This window comes from Castanea sativa, chromosome 1 (genome assembly GCF_040712315.1).
Source record: "Castanea sativa cultivar Marrone di Chiusa Pesio chromosome 1, ASM4071231v1".
Taxonomy (NCBI): domain Eukaryota; kingdom Viridiplantae; phylum Streptophyta; class Magnoliopsida; order Fagales; family Fagaceae; genus Castanea; species Castanea sativa.
The window spans coordinates 14,747,854-14,766,859 of record NC_134013.1 but is presented as its reverse complement, the minus strand read 5'-3'; the positions used below and the strand labels follow the sequence as shown (position 1 = coordinate 14,766,859).

The 19,006-nt window shown below is 32.5% G+C and overlaps 1 protein-coding gene across 2 annotated transcripts; it reads right to left on the bottom strand.

The window, feature by feature from the left end:
- Positions 1-4,650: 4,650 nt before the first annotated feature.
- LOC142642091 (protein NLP5-like) lies at positions 4,651-10,600 on the bottom strand. Of its 2 annotated transcripts, none has more exons than XM_075816448.1 (5): positions 10,475-10,600; positions 8,650-9,589; positions 7,088-7,135; positions 6,172-7,000; positions 4,651-5,650 (listed from the first exon to the last, which is right to left on the bottom strand). In XM_075816448.1, exons 2-5 carry the CDS (start codon positions 9,532-9,534, stop codon positions 4,833-4,835), a joined length of 2,580 nt encoding a protein of 859 aa, XP_075672563.1. In that variant the 5' UTR covers positions 9,535-9,589; positions 10,475-10,600; the 3' UTR covers positions 4,651-4,832. The 2 variants fall into 2 exon arrangements, with proteins under 2 accessions (XP_075672563.1, XP_075672568.1); XM_075816453.1 differs by lacking the exon at positions 10,475-10,600 and adding an exon at positions 10,186-10,247.
- Between the last annotated feature and the right edge of the window lie 8,406 nt (positions 10,601-19,006).

The window sequence follows — 19,006 nt, the reverse complement described above, 5'->3', positions numbered from 1 at the left end:
TTACTATTTAATTTTTCAAGGGACATGAATGCAAAAATACACATTTTCCTTTCCCCTCTTTTTGTAAACCATACAAAAATATTCATCGTTTCTTACTTCCTTTCCTTCCTATATCTGAAGATTCCAAACACCTCAAAGGAAAATATTTTCTTTTCTCTTTCTCATCTTTTCTTCTTTTCCTTTCTCTTCCCTTCCCTCAACTTCAACCAAACATAGCGTAACTTCTCATCTCCTTAGTAACACAATTTCAAATTTTTTTCTCAAGTCTCATTCAATGTCTCTCTTTCTCTCTCTCCATCGAACCGATTCATCACCTAAAAGGCTAAAACCAAAAATTCTTCCTTTTAACTCTTTTAAGCACCACATTTCTCACTTTGCTCCTCCCACCTCTTTAAATCTTATTTTACCCACAAATTTCAGATTTCCTCAAATCTCATCTTAGATCTTACTCACAAGCAGCCATGTTGCCTTCAATGAAAGATAAGCACCAACTTTGCTGTCAACATGAGGAAGATTGTGGTTTATTTTGCTCAATTTATTGAAATGGTTGAAAACTAGTTTAACCGTCCCGGTTCATGGTCTGACCGGCAGTTTCTAGTTAAACTTGTTTTTTCTCTAATTTTCGATTTTCGGTAAGGACCGAATCGAATCGAATTAGTGCCTAGTTCTCGGTTGAACTAGTTGAACCGACCAGTTCGGTCCGATTTTTAAAACAATGATTATGAGTTTTATATATATGTAGTGGACAAAAATAAATCAAAGTGAACCAAAGTGATTCGAATAGTTTGAATTGGATCAAATGGAACAAAGTGGACCAAATGGACAGAATGGGACCGAAGTGGACATAATGGACCAAATAGAACCAATGGACAAAATGGACTAAATAGGACCAAAGTGGACCGAATGGCACAAATGGATTGAAGTGGATAGAATGGACCGAATAGGACCAAAATGGACTGAATAGAACCAAATAAAGCCAAAATGGACATGATGGACCAAATGGGACTGAAGTGTACAGAATAGGACCACGTGGACCGAATAGGGTCAATGTAGATTGAATGGACCAAATAGAACTTTAGTGGACATCATGGACTAAAGTGGACTGAATAGGACTAAATTAGACCGATGATGACTGAATGGACTGAATAGAAACATTGGGGACCAAATAACACCTTTGAATATTTATCAATTTTATTACATTTTTAGGGCTCATATTTCTAATTTCTAATGTCTATTTTAGTATTTTCTTTGTATTTTTTTTTTAACTCAAAACTAAAGAGTTTAGTCCAAATATAATAAAATTTCATACTTTTCAAATCGAAAATCAAGGGGAAAAAAAAAAGGAATTTTTGAGTTAAACTTGAAAAGAAAACCTACAAAAAGAATCAATTTAAGGCCTGCTTAGTCTAAAATGGATTGAAGGGAACTGAAATTGACTAAGTGGACCAAATTGGACCAAAGTAGACATAATTGGACCAAATAGAAATTGTTTAATTTTTAAGGAGAACAAATTGTCTTCAAAAAATTTTAGAGAAAAAATTATACATTATATTACAATACAAAATAATTATTTATTCACACACATCACATAGATTTGAAACTAATTTCACAAATAAACAAGCCAAATTATAATGCTCATGTGTGGGCCTTACTCTTCAACAAGTGGAGAGCATAATTCTGTGTTCTTTGTAAAATCTAAGATTTTTTTTCTGAGAAGATTTGTAAGATCTAAGATAGCATTAGTGATTTGCTTTAAGAATTGCCATTAGGCACCCTTGTAAACCACTCAATAAGCGACCAATAAGTATCTGGTCTAGCATGACGGCTCTCGGAAAAATAAAAATATTTATCTAGCATGCTAGAATTAGAATATTCCTTTTGTTTTTGGTTTTTGGTTTTTTTTTTTTTCATTTTTAAGTGTAATCAGACTTGGAAAATTGACACCGCAAACAGCTTCGTAGTTGAGCACTCATATCAGTTAATGTATAATAAAATAAGGGGTAAATTTTGTACATTCAACTCTAAAAATCACTCACGTAAGTTCATATAAACTTGCATAAAATAAGATGTAAGCTACAATAACGGTATAATATACACATTACTATTCACATGCAAATATATTATTTAGAGAGTAATAAAAAAAATACTTTAAATAAATAATATGATGCAAGTGTTTTTTTAAAAGTGATAATCTATAATAGAAAAATATGTTTTTATGTTAAAATTGACAACAAGAACAAAAATTGAATATACTGATGTGAATGTTAATATATAGTTATATAGCAACCAACCAGTAGGAAATTGCTTGTATTTGAAACAAAACCCAGAAACTAAAAGGGCAGTGAAGTCAGCATAAGAAGAATAGTATATCAAAATGGGGGCAAACCTGCCTCCATTACATTGCAAAATTGACAGGATTGACGTAAGAGTGAACAAATATTTATAAATTCAAGTTACTTCCACACCAGAGCCACTACCCACCACCGATAATTCAGTCCTACAAGAAATCTGAAACTTTAAAACGTATGCCATGAATTGGAGACCATAAAATACAAGTAGAGGACAAGAATAAAAAATAATAATGTCCACTTGCATTTCAGGAGAAAAAAAAAAAGCAGAGAAATTTCACTTTCATTTCAATTTTCGCCTAGGAGATTCCAAAATTAAAATATACAGCAAGTAACCAATTAGCGAGCAGTATGAAGCATAAGTTCCTCTTTTTTTAATGTGGTATCTTTTTGTTCTCTTGAGACATGAAAGATGTTTGACTTTACAAGATTCAGTATCCTGGATTTCGAATGAAGCACATCCATTTCCCTGAACTTAATTAGACAACCCCCATTACAATACCATCTTGAATAAATTATACTTAGATTCCTGTTTCAGACCTCTTATAACATCCACTTTTTGCTGACTACAGCCATGCAATTGTGAATCCCTTCCAAATTCCACCAACTAAAGTGCACTCCAATTTCTAGAAACTTTTTTTTTTTTGGGGTCCAAAATGTCAATATTGTATGAATAATTTTAGATGCACACAATTTCACAACTACTTATGCAACTGTGATGTAGAACATAATTTACAATTTAATTTATATTTACTTTTTTAATGTAATTTTCGGAATTTTAGATTTACGGTTATTATTTTTAGATTCAGTTTAATAAAATTTCAGAATTTTGTCTCTCTATTTTTTAGTGGATTAGAGTAACTCTCCTTGTGGATTTGAGAGACCTTTCTGGATTTATGGTTTATTTTTTCTCTCACGGAGGGAAAATGCCCATGATTCAGTGACACCAAAACCCTCGATTTGCTGCACAGAGGCTGTTTGAGAGCCCCTCTTTTGAAGCAAACCAGTATCGCTTCTTGCAACTTTCCGACTACGTCCATTGGTATTTGAGTCCTATCCTTATCTTGGTCTGTTGCTAATAAGTGAGTAGTGACACAGCAGCATGGCTTAGGATGAAAAAGATCTTGCCATTAATTTTATCATTTGGATTATAATGAAATATTGTCATGTACAAAGCATAAATATTGGTCAAAAAATTCATACTTGATGAATTATTTGGAAGAATGCTATATTCCACCATAACGGGAGAAATTGCATGTTGAATAAGATATCTTTCTTGAAGATTATGCAAAAATCAAAGAAAAAAATACAGAAATTTTTTTAGGAAATTAATGGAGATCTCATTATAGAAAAAGATCCTAAATGTAGATTATGGAGAAAAAGATTGATGTTTTAAAGACAATTGATGAAGATTCTAGTAAACCAAAGCCAGTGAGATTGAAATTGCAAATAAAATTGTCAAAGATCTCGATGAAGTCAACTCAGATGATTGCAAATCTCAAGATCCTACTATTTTAGTGAAGGAAATACATTAGATTTTATTAGGATCAAAAGATTTGATTCAACCATCAACTCTTATTTGGTGAATCTTGACGATTGCATGAAGACTAAGGAAAAAGAATTTCAAAGAATGGAAAGAAGAACAAGGGGCCAAAGTCTCCAAAATATTTGTTTGCTTGACATATAGAATTTCAAATCACAAATATTAGATTGAGGATGAGTTTTTTCCAAGTGGAGAGGTCTGATTTTTTTTTTTTCTACAATTAAAAATTTTTATTTATTAATTTTGGTATTTTTTTATGTAATTTTTGAAATTTTAAGTTTAGGGTTATTATTTACTTGATTTTAGGCATCTTTAATGATTTTTTAAGTCAAATTATGGTAGGATATCTATTAGGATCTACTTTAAAATTTTTTTTTTTTGTTGGCCAAGTTTTACGAAGCCTTTAAATTGGCCTTTAAGCTAAACAAAGTTGAAGAACTTCAATTTAATAAAATTTTAGAGATTTTTTTTCCTATTTTCTGGTGGATTCTAGTAACTTTCCTTGTGGATTCAAGGTTAACTTTCTTGAAACAAATATATTTTGCTTCTTGCGACTTTCCGATTGCGTTGGTAAGGTTGCTTCTTGCAAATTTCCAATTGCTTTGGTGAGGTTAATTGCTTCTTGCAACTTTCCAATTGCGTCAGACCGTTAGTGGTTGACATTTTCTGTTTTGTGCAACCTACCACTTCATGTTACCTATTCACAATTGCACTAATTAGCAAGTTTTAAATTGAAAGAAGTCAAAGAGGCTATGATGGCATGCTAATTTCATGCTTATATCAAATCAAGCATCTTACAAAAATGAGCTTTACAACAGATTTGAACCCAAGGGTCCTAATATATCTAACAAACACAAACCAAGAAGTAATGGCAGGATTGCAACCATTTTGAACTTGAACTTATAAAGACCTTATTGATTTGCTTTAAGAGCATCTGACAATCAAGAAGTGTCATTGCTTCCTAAAGACCTTCCAACATGATGACGAGAAACTTGGAGGGCGAGTTTGATAGTGTCACTCTGTAGTGATCGACATATATCAATACACTCCTCCAAATCATCATCACATGTTAATAAGACCCACTCAGAATCATCATCCAAGTACTTGACATCAAACCTACTTATGTCATGTATATTAAATCGACTAGCAATTTCTAGCAGCAAATCTTTGTATCCCCAATTGTTTTTCATTCGTAAACGGATTTTCTCATCCCCATATGTGACTTTTAATTTCTGTAAGGGTGGAAAATTCTCAGCACTAGGGTGCTCATTAAAAGATTTAAGACTCTCAAGTTTTGGCTGCAGCTTTGGTGCCTGACTTGAGGCATGCAGTTCTGCTTCACTTGTGATCCTCTGTAGTGCACTATCACTAAAGTTTTCTCCAACTATAGGATCTACGCAACCAACAACGTTCCTAGTAGGAGCATGACTTGAACTTGAACCCTGACTGCATGAAGAGTAGGGTGATTTTGATGCAGCAGTTTCAGGACTGCAAATGCCTCCTTCAGGCTGCAAAATGGGCTGTGGTTGATTGCTGAGCTTTGAAGCTGAAAATGGGTTGGTTCCTGATAAATTTGGAGAGGCTAGCTTTGGGAACTTTGTATAGAAGGAATCTATTTGTAAAGCACAAGATGCACCCTCAACTGAGTCGATTACAAGCTGGAGTTTCTTTAAGGAGTGACCAACCTTCTTAATTTTCCTAGAAGGCCAACGATTAATCCCATGTTGTCGGCATATTCTTTTCAAAGTCGTCGGGCAAACTGAAAGTAAATGATGTTTAAAAATGTTAAATTCAAGAGCTTGATAGTGGAAATGATCACATAATCAACCTGAAAGGAAAAGTAATAATAAATAAATAAATAACCCAGATGCAGACATTCTGAAGCACTTAAAAGGCATTGAGTGATGAAGCACTCAGCAAAACTGATGCTGATTACAATTGTGGGAGAATTTACTTTGGAGCAGTTGTTAACAGATACAACTTATATAGACAGGCCTATAACCACAATGTAAAACAGTGAAAAAAAAAATCAATAATTTTCAAAACTTCCATACACAATCCAGTAAATCGTAGCACCCCGGGATGAGTGCAGATCAGACCCATTGTCATGCCTTCTCTTTCTTTTTGATTCCCTTTTTTTTTCCTTTTTTGAGGAGAATTTTTTTTTTTTTTTCTTTTTGAGTGTGTGTGTGGGTGTTTGGGGGGGGGGGGGGGGGGGGGTTGTTTGGCGGGAGGACTCTAAAGCATCGAAATATAGCTTCAATTGCAATGAAAATTTACCTCCAATACTCTTTGAGGCATCTTTTAGACTGCCAGCAAAATGTTGCTGAAGGACTTCCAAAGGGATCGTTTTCTCTGCCTTGGTGCGTCTTTTCTCTCCTGTTTTAGCCTTACCCACACTTGGGAAGTTACCCTTACCATGCATAGTACACTTTTCACCACAATCAACATTTACTTTTAAGTTAGAATCTTGATGAGGTTGGCAAAACTCAGAGGAATTCTCTTTTAATATCTCTTCTCTACAAAGTTTCCCAGTCCCAGTAACTGGCAAATTAGTATCCTCCTCTAGCTCCTTGTCTGTTACTACTCGTAAGCTCCGGCAAACCTGCTGTATAATACAGGACAATGAATTAAGCATGTTCTTTTGTTCTTCAGGATCCCTGCAATCTGTGGGCAAGAAGAACTCCAGGACAAAGTCATCTGTACCAGTGTGGATGCTTCGCAGGTGTATTGCAACAGCTGCATGCAACCCAAACAACCTTGCATGGTGAGACAAAGGGTACTCTGTCTTGCTTTGGGATGTTATGTCACTTGAGAAGCATGCTTGATTGGTCTTAAATGCTTCCCCAACAATGCCTTCACCTTTTAACAAGTGATGCTCAGAGCAAGCCTCATGAAATTCCTGCATATTGGGATCAGCTACAATGCAAGCACGATCCACAGTGGAAACACAATATATGTAGTTCTCGTTGGAGTGCCGGCACCCCACTTTACCTTGTTGAATGCATGGAACCCAAGTTTGAGCTAAGGGCAGTCTATGTGTCTTGCAGGCGAATCTCAAAACCTCTTGAATCTCCGGTAATGCAGCTTGGTAGGACTTGGGGCATGCCTGCAAAAAAGAATCATAAACATGAGATTTAAAAGAAAATTGGATCATTTAATTAATTAAATCCTTCTGCAACAATTGTCCATTTACCTTTAGATTCTCAATGCTCAAAGCATCAAAACTCATAAGATCAACAGCCTACATATTAACAAGTTGGCTCCAGTTAGAGAAACAGGATAAATATGAATTCTGCATTGTATGTTCACATTTGGCCTATAAATATGTTAATGATACAAGAGAAGCTACAATCTCCTCATGGTTCTAGAATCAAACCTATACTTTTTTTTTCAAATCTGAAAATGGAACCCAGAAAGAAAAATGGTATTTATATGATTAGAGAGGAGGGTGGGGGAAGGTGGGGGGGGGGGGGGGGGGAACTAATTGAAACTTAGAATAGGATAAATTCCATCCTTCAGAGAGGAAAATAATCAGTAGCAGTGCAACTTCTCCTGAAAATGACCAATACAAGACAATTTCCCAATAATGATCTTTGATCTTGCTATACTACACATACAAACTCATTCCAATGTTTTACTCAACCAACACCTCAAACTTTTGATGATCAAGCTTTAGATTTAAGTTCCTAAATTCCTGAATTCCTCAGAGTTTTACACCAAGATGAGAAGTTGAAATCAACCTAGCAGAATCAACAAGTCCTTAATGAGCATAGCTCAACAAGGGATCTCATTTGACACCACACCTCACACCTATGAAGAGTAGGTATGCATCATATTATGTTGTTTTTCATATTCGAAGACATAAAGCAACTGAAAATCACTACTCAAGCTGTATCTCCATATTTTCTTCAATAAAAAATTGACCATCACAATTGCAAATGTAAGCTTGCAAATAAATAATATTACAAAATATTTAGATTTTCTAAGGAATTTCATTCTAGTTTCACAAAAAGGTATATTATTAGACATAACCTATGGAGATTACAACAAAATGTGATCCTGGCTGCAAATTTTAAGATATTATCTACTTTTATCTTCTAAATGCTATGAGCTCATGTACAGATATAATATCATTGCAAAGGAACTAGTAATGTACAAAATTCAGGATAAATATTAGTTATTGAGTGATGCACCCTTAAGAAAAAATAGCTTTGACAAGAGAAGACAAACAATCTACAAGTTCTGTTGAGTTAACCAAGCAGAATAGTTGAGCTTATCTGCAAAAGACACAATATGAAAAAAATTTCTTTATTAATATATATAAATAAACCTCAGAAAGTAGACAAGATACATCTGTCCTCTGTTCCCATTTTCCTGTTTAATAGACTTCAAATGAACTGACTGTTATGTTCTTTAAGGTGAAGTTCCTGTCCTTGATAGGAAATGCTCAATCAAGAGCATTGCCACATGATTTGTGGCAGTTCAAGTATGAACCACAATGGCCGATCTCTCATGCTAGGGCCACCAAAGCATGGGAAATAAACAAATATTATATATCCATTGGATATGAGCATAAAGGTGAACCAAGCGATAAGAATAAGTTTGATAGTGATGAGAAAACCACATCATAGTGTCATTTGGCAATGCTCATAAAAGTATTGGAAGTAATTCTAAATTCCATGCATAGTCTTCAGCTGCAAGGAAAGGGAGAAACCAACACACCCAAGAAAAAAAAAACAAGCAAAGAAAACAGACCTCAAGTGCCTTGCAAACACTTTCAAACTCAGGGCCATACTTGGTCTGCTGGGCAGTCATCACAACCTCAATAACACCCACGCAATTACTGCTATCATGTTCAAAGATTGGAAGGGCAAGAGTTCCACGGACATCGTACAGTTGAGCATGAACAACTCTTAAGTACTCATTCTTTGCAAAGAATTGAACATCAGGCGTCCACTCAGGAACCTTACCCAAGAAAACACGACCGGGCAATCCCACCACCTCCTTGGAATCCTCCTCAGCTGCAAAATGAAAATCCGCAGAGATGTCTCGGTAACTTGCAAGGCTTGGATTACTGGAACCAAACGCGAAAGGTTGATTACTAGTTGTTAGAACACGTCTACCGTCTCTATTCACAGGCACCCATACCTGTATAAGAACATCTTTACCTCTTGTGAATTCTCTAATGTATTCAATTGCCTTCATTAATCTCTCTTCTACACAATATGGAAGACCTTGATTCATGTTGGGTGCAATCCACAACCCTCTGCCTAGTTTAGGACCTTCAATTACAATATTTTCTGATTCACTAGAACACCCAGCAACAACATCAACCGTATTCTGTCCATTGACTAGACTTCTTTCCTGACTTTCATCAGGCAATGGTCTTTGTGCCTCATCTAGATTGCCAGTTTGAGATGGGTTCCGGCTCAAATTGTCACGAGCCTCCAAAGCAGGCCATCCAAATGAAGGGCCTAAGACTGAACCAGAACTGGAGGGACTTTGAAGAAGGAATTCAAGTCCCTCAGTTGCTTCCAACCAGCATCTATCTTGAAAAAGTTCATCGAAGAGGTCCAGTTCCATAGCTGAATTAGGCAGAGCACCCAAAATGGTACCTGGTGCTGAAAAACCATTTTCCATTATGACCTCAAAACCCCCCAGCAACTGTATGGATCCAAAGCTGATTTAAAACGAGCTAAGAAAAAAAAAAAAAAAAGAAGCCCAATTAACGAAGTTCTAGGAAAACTTCCACTCTTCAGAGTTCAAACATAACTCTATCCAAAAGAGTGAATCATCAACATGGAAAACTACAATTACAGGAGAAATAACCAACAAGCTTTCTCAAAGAATAATGGCCTGGAAACTTCACTAATCAAAAGTTCAACACAAAAAGAAAGAAGATTTCATTTCAATATTTTATGAAAGAGTGGGTATCTCTTTTTCACCCAATAAATCAAAAATATTTCAAACAAAAGCACTACTCAAGTCAAATTCCATTGAGAAAGCCTTCATTTGCAACAAAGTTGCGTTACAATTAATTTTAAAAAAGGAATAAACAAAAAGAACAAAAATGAAAACCAAGCCGCATAGATTCTTGCAAGATGGTCAGTCAACAATAACTTTCACAACTTAAAGCTATATTCAAAATTCAAGTTTGAACAAAATGAAACACCCATTTCCATCAACAAAAGAAGCACCCATTTCCATCAGTAGAATTCAAAAAAAAAAAACAAAAAAACAAAACAAAGAAATCACATTCAATGATAGCAGAATTGAAGCTCTTTTTATTACCTGAAACACAGAAACTAAATGAAGACAAGAAAAAGAGACCCAACAAAGAATAAGAATCAGTTAATAATACTAACTAACAAAATAACCATATTAAAGATTCTCATAGTCGGAGATACCCAAGTGGGCTTTCATTTTTTTTAAAGCAATTTCGTTTTATACTCTGTACTTTTCCTAAAATACCCTCAAGAAAAAACTGTCCGAAAAATAGGAACATGAACACACACACAAAAAAAAAAAAAAAAAAGAGCTTGCTTTTCATTCCAGAGTCAAAGCCTCAAGAGACTCGTACCTTGTCTACTCCACCAAACAAAGACAGAGCGGTCTGCTCTGTTATTACATCCAAAGATACAAACTCGAAGCCGAATGAACCATGCTTATTTATAATACAAAATTTTAGTGTAAGTATATGCGGCGTATGGTAATTATTACTCTTTCTAATCCAACAGCATTACACATTTTTTATAAATATGATATTAATGAGGGCTATGGTGTTTACAAGAGGGTGACCCCACACACACTCACACACCAGCTTACGCAGGCACGTACGCAATGGCTACCTGGAACTGCCGCTGTGAAAAGTCAGCTTAAGGTGAGAGAGAACGAGAGATGATTTTATTTTCTGGCTGATGCAATGATGTTGCTGTTTTGAATATTATAGCTGTTGTATACTCGTATTAGTATTATTATTATGATAAGAGTGGTCCTTACCTTTTTATTTTTTATTTATTTACATAGATGGAATCCTTCCCGATTTCTCTATTATGTTTGGACTTTGGATGGAGGGGGGATGAAAGAGGAGAAGAGGGAAAGTGATGGGAGAGGGTTGAATGAATCTTATTTAGATTTTTTATTAAAGAGTGAGAGGGAAGGATTTGAGATGGGTAAAACCTTGTGTATTAGGAGGAAGGATTTGAGGAAAATTATCCTATATTAGCGCTCCGTTTGTTTCAATGGAAAACTTAGTGTAAAGATAATTTTCCTTATTTTTCAATGTTTGGTTGCATAAAAAAAAGATGAGTCAAAGGAAAATTATCTTTGATCAACATAAAAAGTATGACTTATTTTTAGAGATTGTTTTCTATTAAATTTTTTTGGAAAACAACTCTATCTCATAACAAGCTAAATAAGGGAAGTTAAGAAATTTTTTTCAACTCAATTAAAGTTGCTACCAAACATGGGAAAATGAGATAGTTTTATAGAAAATGTTTTTTAGAAAATAACTCATTTTCTAGAAAACATCATTGTTGAAACAAACAGAGCGCTAGGAGGGGAGATGAGAGGCTCAAAGCCTTAGAGGGGTTATATTATATTATATTATATTATATATATATATATATATATATATATATATATATATATATATATATATATATAACTCTAATAATGTTAATTTATATCTTTTTAAATAAATTTATTTATAGAATTAGCAAAATAGAGTAGTAGTTGTTAATTTATATCATGGTTGTTAGAATCTCAATCCCCAATCTTAAAATCTTAAGATTCTACCATCCCAAGCTATAAAAATGATCTAGATCTATTAGAATTAATGATGGTATCTATATGTCAGCATTATTAGGAATGGATAGGTAGAGAATACCTACGGGCGCATGACTACCCTCTCTAAGGAACTCGGCAGAATAGCTTTGTAATCAATTTGAATCGATGTAGGTTGTTTATATATCATCTAAACAACAAAACTGTTATCCATTTTATTATTATAATTATTTGTAATTAGGTCTCTCTATGGTGAGATTAGGACTGTCTAGTCCTATCGATTAAGTTGTAATGGGTTTTGAAGGGTTTGGCATTTCTTATTATGTTAATACAATTGAAATATTTGCAAAGTCTTTGAAACTTTGGAATTGGGATGATTTTATTTTTGTAGCCAATGATAGATTTGTTAATTTGGAACTCTATGCATATTTTAGGTGTTGGAACTTGAAACTTGTAGGTTTGAAATTTATTCACATATTGGTAATTTGGTACTAAGTAGTTAGTACCTTTCGAGAGTAATTTGTGTCGCACTTTCTATTTTTCTTATGATTCTTTAACATATATTATCATTACTAATGATTTTTCTTTTTCTTTTTAGTGAGAAGTAGAATCTTCCGATTCTTGATTCATTCCACAAAACCTTCTCACTAATCCTATGTAAAATCCTAATCTTGACTATCTTGATTTATAGGGCCATTTCACTTTATTCTCCTCCTCTATTTTATTTTTAAAATATCTAAAAATTAAAATTAAAAAATCCAAACAATAGGAAGGATACGCCTTCCCTCTCCTCCCCTTTCCTCTCTTTCACCCTTTTAGGTCCATTTGGTAGGGGAGATTTTAGGGTGATGAAAAAGGGGGAGAGAACAATGTAAAGAAAATGGTGTTTTGTGAGAGTTTGGTTGGAAAGAAGAAATGAGGGAAAATTGATGGGATCTAAATGTTTTCTTCCTGAGTCCATCAAAATATTTTATAAATATTTTATTTGAGAGAAACAGACAAAAAAATTGGATTAAACCCATGTGCAATGTGCACATGGGTTTGTCGTTTTCTTCTTTGGCCTCTTTCTTCTTCATACTTTTTTTTCTCTTTGGTTTTTGTCTTTTTCTATTATACCAATATGTTAGTTGAAGTATTCATACACAATTTTTTAATAAAAAAATGTGATACTTTTTGTTTTATTTAATGGGAACATAATTGTAAATTTATACCAACTTCATTTTTCATCTTCTCATTTTTCTTCTCAACCAAACAAATAAGTTTTCTATCTCTCCACTTTTCCATCTTCTCAACCAAACACATATAAAAGAAAACTAAATATTTTATATCTTTCCACTTTTTCACTCTTCTAACCAAACTAATCCTTACTCTGAAGAATCGTAATTTTACCTAAAACTTAAGTGCAGTTCTTTAAATATTATACTTTAAGGTTTTTATTTTTATTTTTTTATGAGTAATTACACTTTAAGTTTTTAACCAGCCACGTAGTTGAATTTTTATTTATTTATAAGAAATTTGTAACTTTATTAAGACAAATATAAATTTAGTATACTATAAGCAATAGCTGACTCAATCGGTAATGAATTTTCTTTTATCTATGTTATAAAAGAAAATTATTACTATTGATTATATCTTTGGCATGCTTTGCCAATATATGTGCCGGCCTATTGTCATATATATATTCTTATTAAAAAGAATGTAGTTGAATTTAATTGAACAACTTAAAATATAAAACTTAATGAATGGTAACTATGTTTCGTACATTTAAAAAGTAAATAAAAAAAAAATGGCATTTGGTAGAACGTCAATTGTAAGATGATTTTATATAAGTATGCTATAAAATATGGTATTACTATTAGCTATAGCTATTGGAATTACTGAGAATCACTCAACCAGAATTGTCTTTTTGCGAAATTTAAAATTTTAAAAGAAAGAAAAAACGTGAGTTGTTTTCACTGAAGTCTTTGTTTGTGCTTGCCGCACTGCTTCGATTTTTTCTTGAATAACAACGTCAGCACCACGGTTTCGAGTTGCTCCGCTTTGATCAACGCAAGTGAATATAATAATCTCCGTATCAAGATTGAGATCGATTTTTTTAATACCAAGTGGAAATCATTGTAATGTTTACTTTAGATACTAGTTTGCACTTACATCATCATCCTATATTATAATCAAGATTCATGGTTGAACTCTCTTTTTTAAAACCCAGTGGAAGTCGCTTTAAGATTTTTTGAGATTCCAAGGATAATTCTAAGACCCCCACTTTCATGCTCTTTTTTGTTACAACTAATTAATTTATGTGACACAAATTGTAATCAAGTGTTTGTTATTTTCACATAAATTTGTCATTTTTTCTTCATCACTCACATTTAATTACGTGAAGTGTTCCGAGCTAGAATTGTTTGAGATTCTAAAAATAAATAATTTTAGGATCACGCACTTTTACACTACCTTTGTCATAACTGTTTTTTGTGACAAATTGTGATTGCTTATTTGTTACTATCATACAAACCCAAAATTTTTTTTCATTACTCAGTTAATCACATAAGACAATTATAACAACAAAATGTACAAATGTGTGGTCCTCGAATTAAGATTGGAATACTTTGTTCTCTTTTGCTGAATAAATTAAGATTGGAATTGGCATATAAGAAGACTATTCTGCGAATAAATGGTTTTTAAAAGAATTCCTAGTTCACTTTAAATAACACTACCTGAAAGCTCCTCAATTATTTGAGCTCTGTGTGACGCCACTCCTTAGTCCTTACCACTCGTGAAAACCACTTTAACTAGAACTAAATAGAATAAAAAATAAAAGGATTTGCCATACTATATATGAAGCTAGACCACTTTATATAGAAAGTTAGAAACCTACTACTCTTTTCAAACACTAATGAGACCCATTAATAATAATAGTACACCACAACACAAGCTTCTTTTGCTGAATCAACAGTCAAATTTTATTTGTTTATTTATTTACTTTTGGCTAACATGGCTGCTGAGGTTCTTAGCATCTACAACAGGCTTTTCTATCTACCCTTCCCACTTTATTGTTTAAGACGTCACTTAAAATCATTGATCTAACAATTGCTTTAACAGTTTCTAAATTTTTTATTTTGTTATAGTGACTGTTCACACCCAGAAAGTCATTGCATATCTCTGAACTCATTTATCCATTTTTTCCAAACAACAACCTAGAAAATCGATCCCAAAATTGTGGAAAACCATAATTCAATCTAGAATCCACTATATCCAATGACACATACACAATTGATCTATGGAAACCACATAATCCATTGCTAATTAAGACCCAAAATTGATTTTAAAAAAATGGAGATGCTCAATTGATCTAGGCCGCATGACCTTGGAGATCTCTCTCTCTCTCTCTCTCTCTCTCTCTCTCATTTAAGTAAGGTGGAGAATATAGGATTTAATAAATAAAAATAAAAAGATTTTGGTAGAGAAAAAAATCATTCAGAAAAAGAATAAAAACATTATATTAATGAGACAGAGAAAAAATAAATAAAGAGGCTATCCAAATTTTGGATTACTATTCCACAAAATAGACTCCAACAAATTACTATCAAACATTAGTTTTCCTAATCAATCATCCATTATCAATTTATATATATATATATATATATATAAACAAAGTTCTTTTGCGAGAGAATATAAGGTTCTGCTATATGGCTCATTTTATTATAAGAATTGATATATTCTTAAGCCACATTAGAGATAAGAACAAATTTTAAAATAGAGACTCTTTATTCTTTTGGACCTGTTCAATATTTCAAGACTACTTTTTGTTACATTTTTTATTCAACGTCTTAAGACTATTATTTGTTTCATTTGGTTCAATATTTAAGATTTTTCCTCTCTCTCACACACACAAAACTCTTTGCATTTCCATTCACCATTTTCAGTTCTACTCCTTTATGTACGCATGCCCACAGCCCTTCATGTCATCACATCTCAAATACACTCAAACAAAAAACGATGTCATTTACCTTCGACCTTTCAACGACACCTACATAACTCCAACATTGTGGTACTATTTGATCATAACCCATATGAGTAGGCTACGACCAAGTAAAGGGGCTTGAGTTTTTTATTCAGTAATAGTAGTTTATGGTTTTGATATTGAAGTCAAACGTTATGGATTTTGTGAAGGTTGTGATTCGCTTTGAGTCTTTGGGTGTTTAGGATTTTGATTTGAGAAAGTTATAAATGTATTTTGTTTTAGAACTAAAGAAAAAGAAAAAGAAACATTCTAATTGATTATTTATGATGTTAGAGTTTGTGTGTGTGTGTGTGTGTGTGTGTGTGTGTGTGTGTTAGGACTCATAATTTGTAGGTTTCTTTAACTACTATTTTGTGCAGTATGAACTATAGTGATAAAAATAAAAATTGTTGATGATTTTCCGCTTTTTTTAAAGGATACGGAAGTCTAACTAAAAACAATTAAATTTTGATAAATTGATGTGTTTTTAGCCAATTTCTCTTTATTTAATCACATTCTCTTTATGTTGATACTAAAAAAATGATTTCTTTAATTTCATTGAGATAATGAATTAAGTGTTTGTGATTAAGGTCTCCATATTTGGTTGTGAGAATAGAGTGGTTGAGAAAGTATTTGAGAGGTTGCTTAAATTTATGTAATATTAGAATATAAAAATATTTTATTCTTTAAATTATTACTTAAATATTTCATAATCATTTAATCAGTTTAAAAAATGAAATCTACATTTAACGGTAAATATTATAATATGTTAGTCTTATAATGTTATACAATTTTTTTTAATAAGGTTGTACCATGTGGCGAATTCCTTGAAGTTCTCTTCATTTAGTCTTCCACTTCAACAAAATTTGCATTTATATCAAAGTATTAGTTCATTGAATTAGCCAATAGAGTAAATGAATATATTAATTATCTACAGTTGTGCACTAATTATTTATATTAAATGAATTCATATGACTATTTTTATAAACTCTATATAAGAAATAATTTTTAGTTGGAATAATAATATATTTAGAATATGACATTCTTCCTCATGTTTATTTGTTTTGACAACAATTGACACAAAAACCATTAAAAATTCTATGAATTCACTAAAATTAATCTTAACCCTTTAAATTTCCTAACTCCTTTCAATGACATGTAATGTGTGTGGAACTAAAATTGTAGTATTTATTCTATGTAATTAGAAAGATAACAAATAGAATAAATATGTTTATTTTTTATATTGATTATTTTAAGCATAATAAAATTTTAATATCATTTTTTTAAAATTTATATGAGAAACAATTGATTTTTTATTTTATTTTATGCAGAGAACAATTGATTTGAAATATGGTATTCTTAATCAAATTTAGTTGTTTTTGCAACAATTGAAACAATGTCTAACAGAAAGGAAAAATAAATAAATTTAGTAACACAAAATCAAGAATGTAAAAAAAAGAATTGAAGGATATTTGTATTTTTTTTTTTTTTTTTACTAGGCATGAAACATACCTATTTATATGAGCCACTATATCATGCAATTTTCAATTTGTAAACACATACATATAGTATGATCAAATCCCTATACTATTTTTAGTGTCTTTTTATTTTGTCTATAAAATATCTAAAGTTTACGATTTTTTACAAAGAAATTTTTAAAATTTTTTTTTTTTTATACATTGATAATTGAGGGTGGAGAGATTTGAATCCTAAATATCTTTATTGAAAATTGAGGTGCTAACCAGTTAAGCTAAATTTTATTAAAATATTAAAGAAAACTAGTAGTAAGTTGCACTGCATATCACGCGGGAACTTAGTGGCAGCCACACCAAGAGAGCTACTATAGATGAGCCATATATTTTTGCCCAAATAAAATGTTCATCCATCTCCCCTCTCTTCTCATCTTCCTTTAAAAAAATGAATAATTAATTAATGAATAATTTTTTTTAATACAAGATAGAATTTCTACTCTAGCCTAATCTAAGTGTATATGTGTGTGAAGCTCCCTCCTGGAGACTTGAACCCTGACCCTTGCCCTCACACCCCACAAGCATTTATACTTATAGAGTGATCATCACACCAAGGAGGAGTGATGGTATTAATGAATATTTAATAGAATAGAGAAAAGAATAAAGAGTTTGTTAGTCTTATTTGAAAAAATAATTAGCTAAAATAGAAAAAGCGACTTTTTTAGTTAAGATTTGGTTGAAAATTTTCCTGATTGGAAATGCCCTTAGGGTTTTAGCAATGCACAAGCCCAATTCAGTTAAAATATTATTAACCAACCCAAAAAAAAAATATCAAACAATCTAAAGCCCAAATAACTTCTTTTTGATACAAGCCCAAACAACTTCTACTATCAGGAAAAAAAAAATGAAGCAATTAGATGCTCAGCACAATGAGGACAAAAACATGAATGCCTATTGCAAGCTTTGCAAAAATCAATAGAACAAAATCTCGGATATAGGATGAATGACTAATTTCCATGTACTCTGATGCATAAACAACTGCATTCCGAATGTCTTTCCAACTCTGATCTCATTTCCTGTACACCAAATACTACCAAAAGCATCCATGCAATTTGTATAAAAAAAATTCCAATTCCAGGTTGTTGTAGACCATTCAAAAAGTTATCAACTGCATTCAAAAACAACATTATGGACAACTAAAGCAACAATTCTATTTAGACTAGCTTGCCAAACTTCTATAGTATATGAGCAAATCAAAAGAGCATGGGCGACCGTTTCAGCCTTAGCTCCACAATATTCACAAGTCAAGTATTAAAGTATTTTCCGTTTGTCCAAATTATCTCAACATGCTTATCACTTAAGGATTTTCAGCTTGTTATTAACCCGCACACCCCCACAGTTTCCTTCAAAATTGCTCACCTTCTCTATAATTTAGGGATTAACCCTGTTGTGTATTAACTTGCTGAGAACAAAGTACATTATATGCAGTCTTCACTGTATAAATCATATATATTGTGAGAGAGAGGTCTCACCAAACTGTATCTTAACTCATAAGATACATTTTTTTCCCTATTAGACAACTCCTCAATAATGGCATTCTCATTTTGAGCTTGATCCCTAGGCAGACAATGCAATCCATCATAATTCTTGCTTCAAGACTAGACACTCCCTAGTTAACAAGATCATCTGGTGGGCAAACAATAAATATAATGAACTTAAAAATATTTCCAACCTTAATTACCTCAAAAATGAAAGCCCCATTGACAACCAAACCATGGAACAAACCAGACAAACCTTTTAAAATGAATTGTGAGATACAGCTTTGGCAGATAAATAGAGGGCTTAAAGTCCTTCGAGA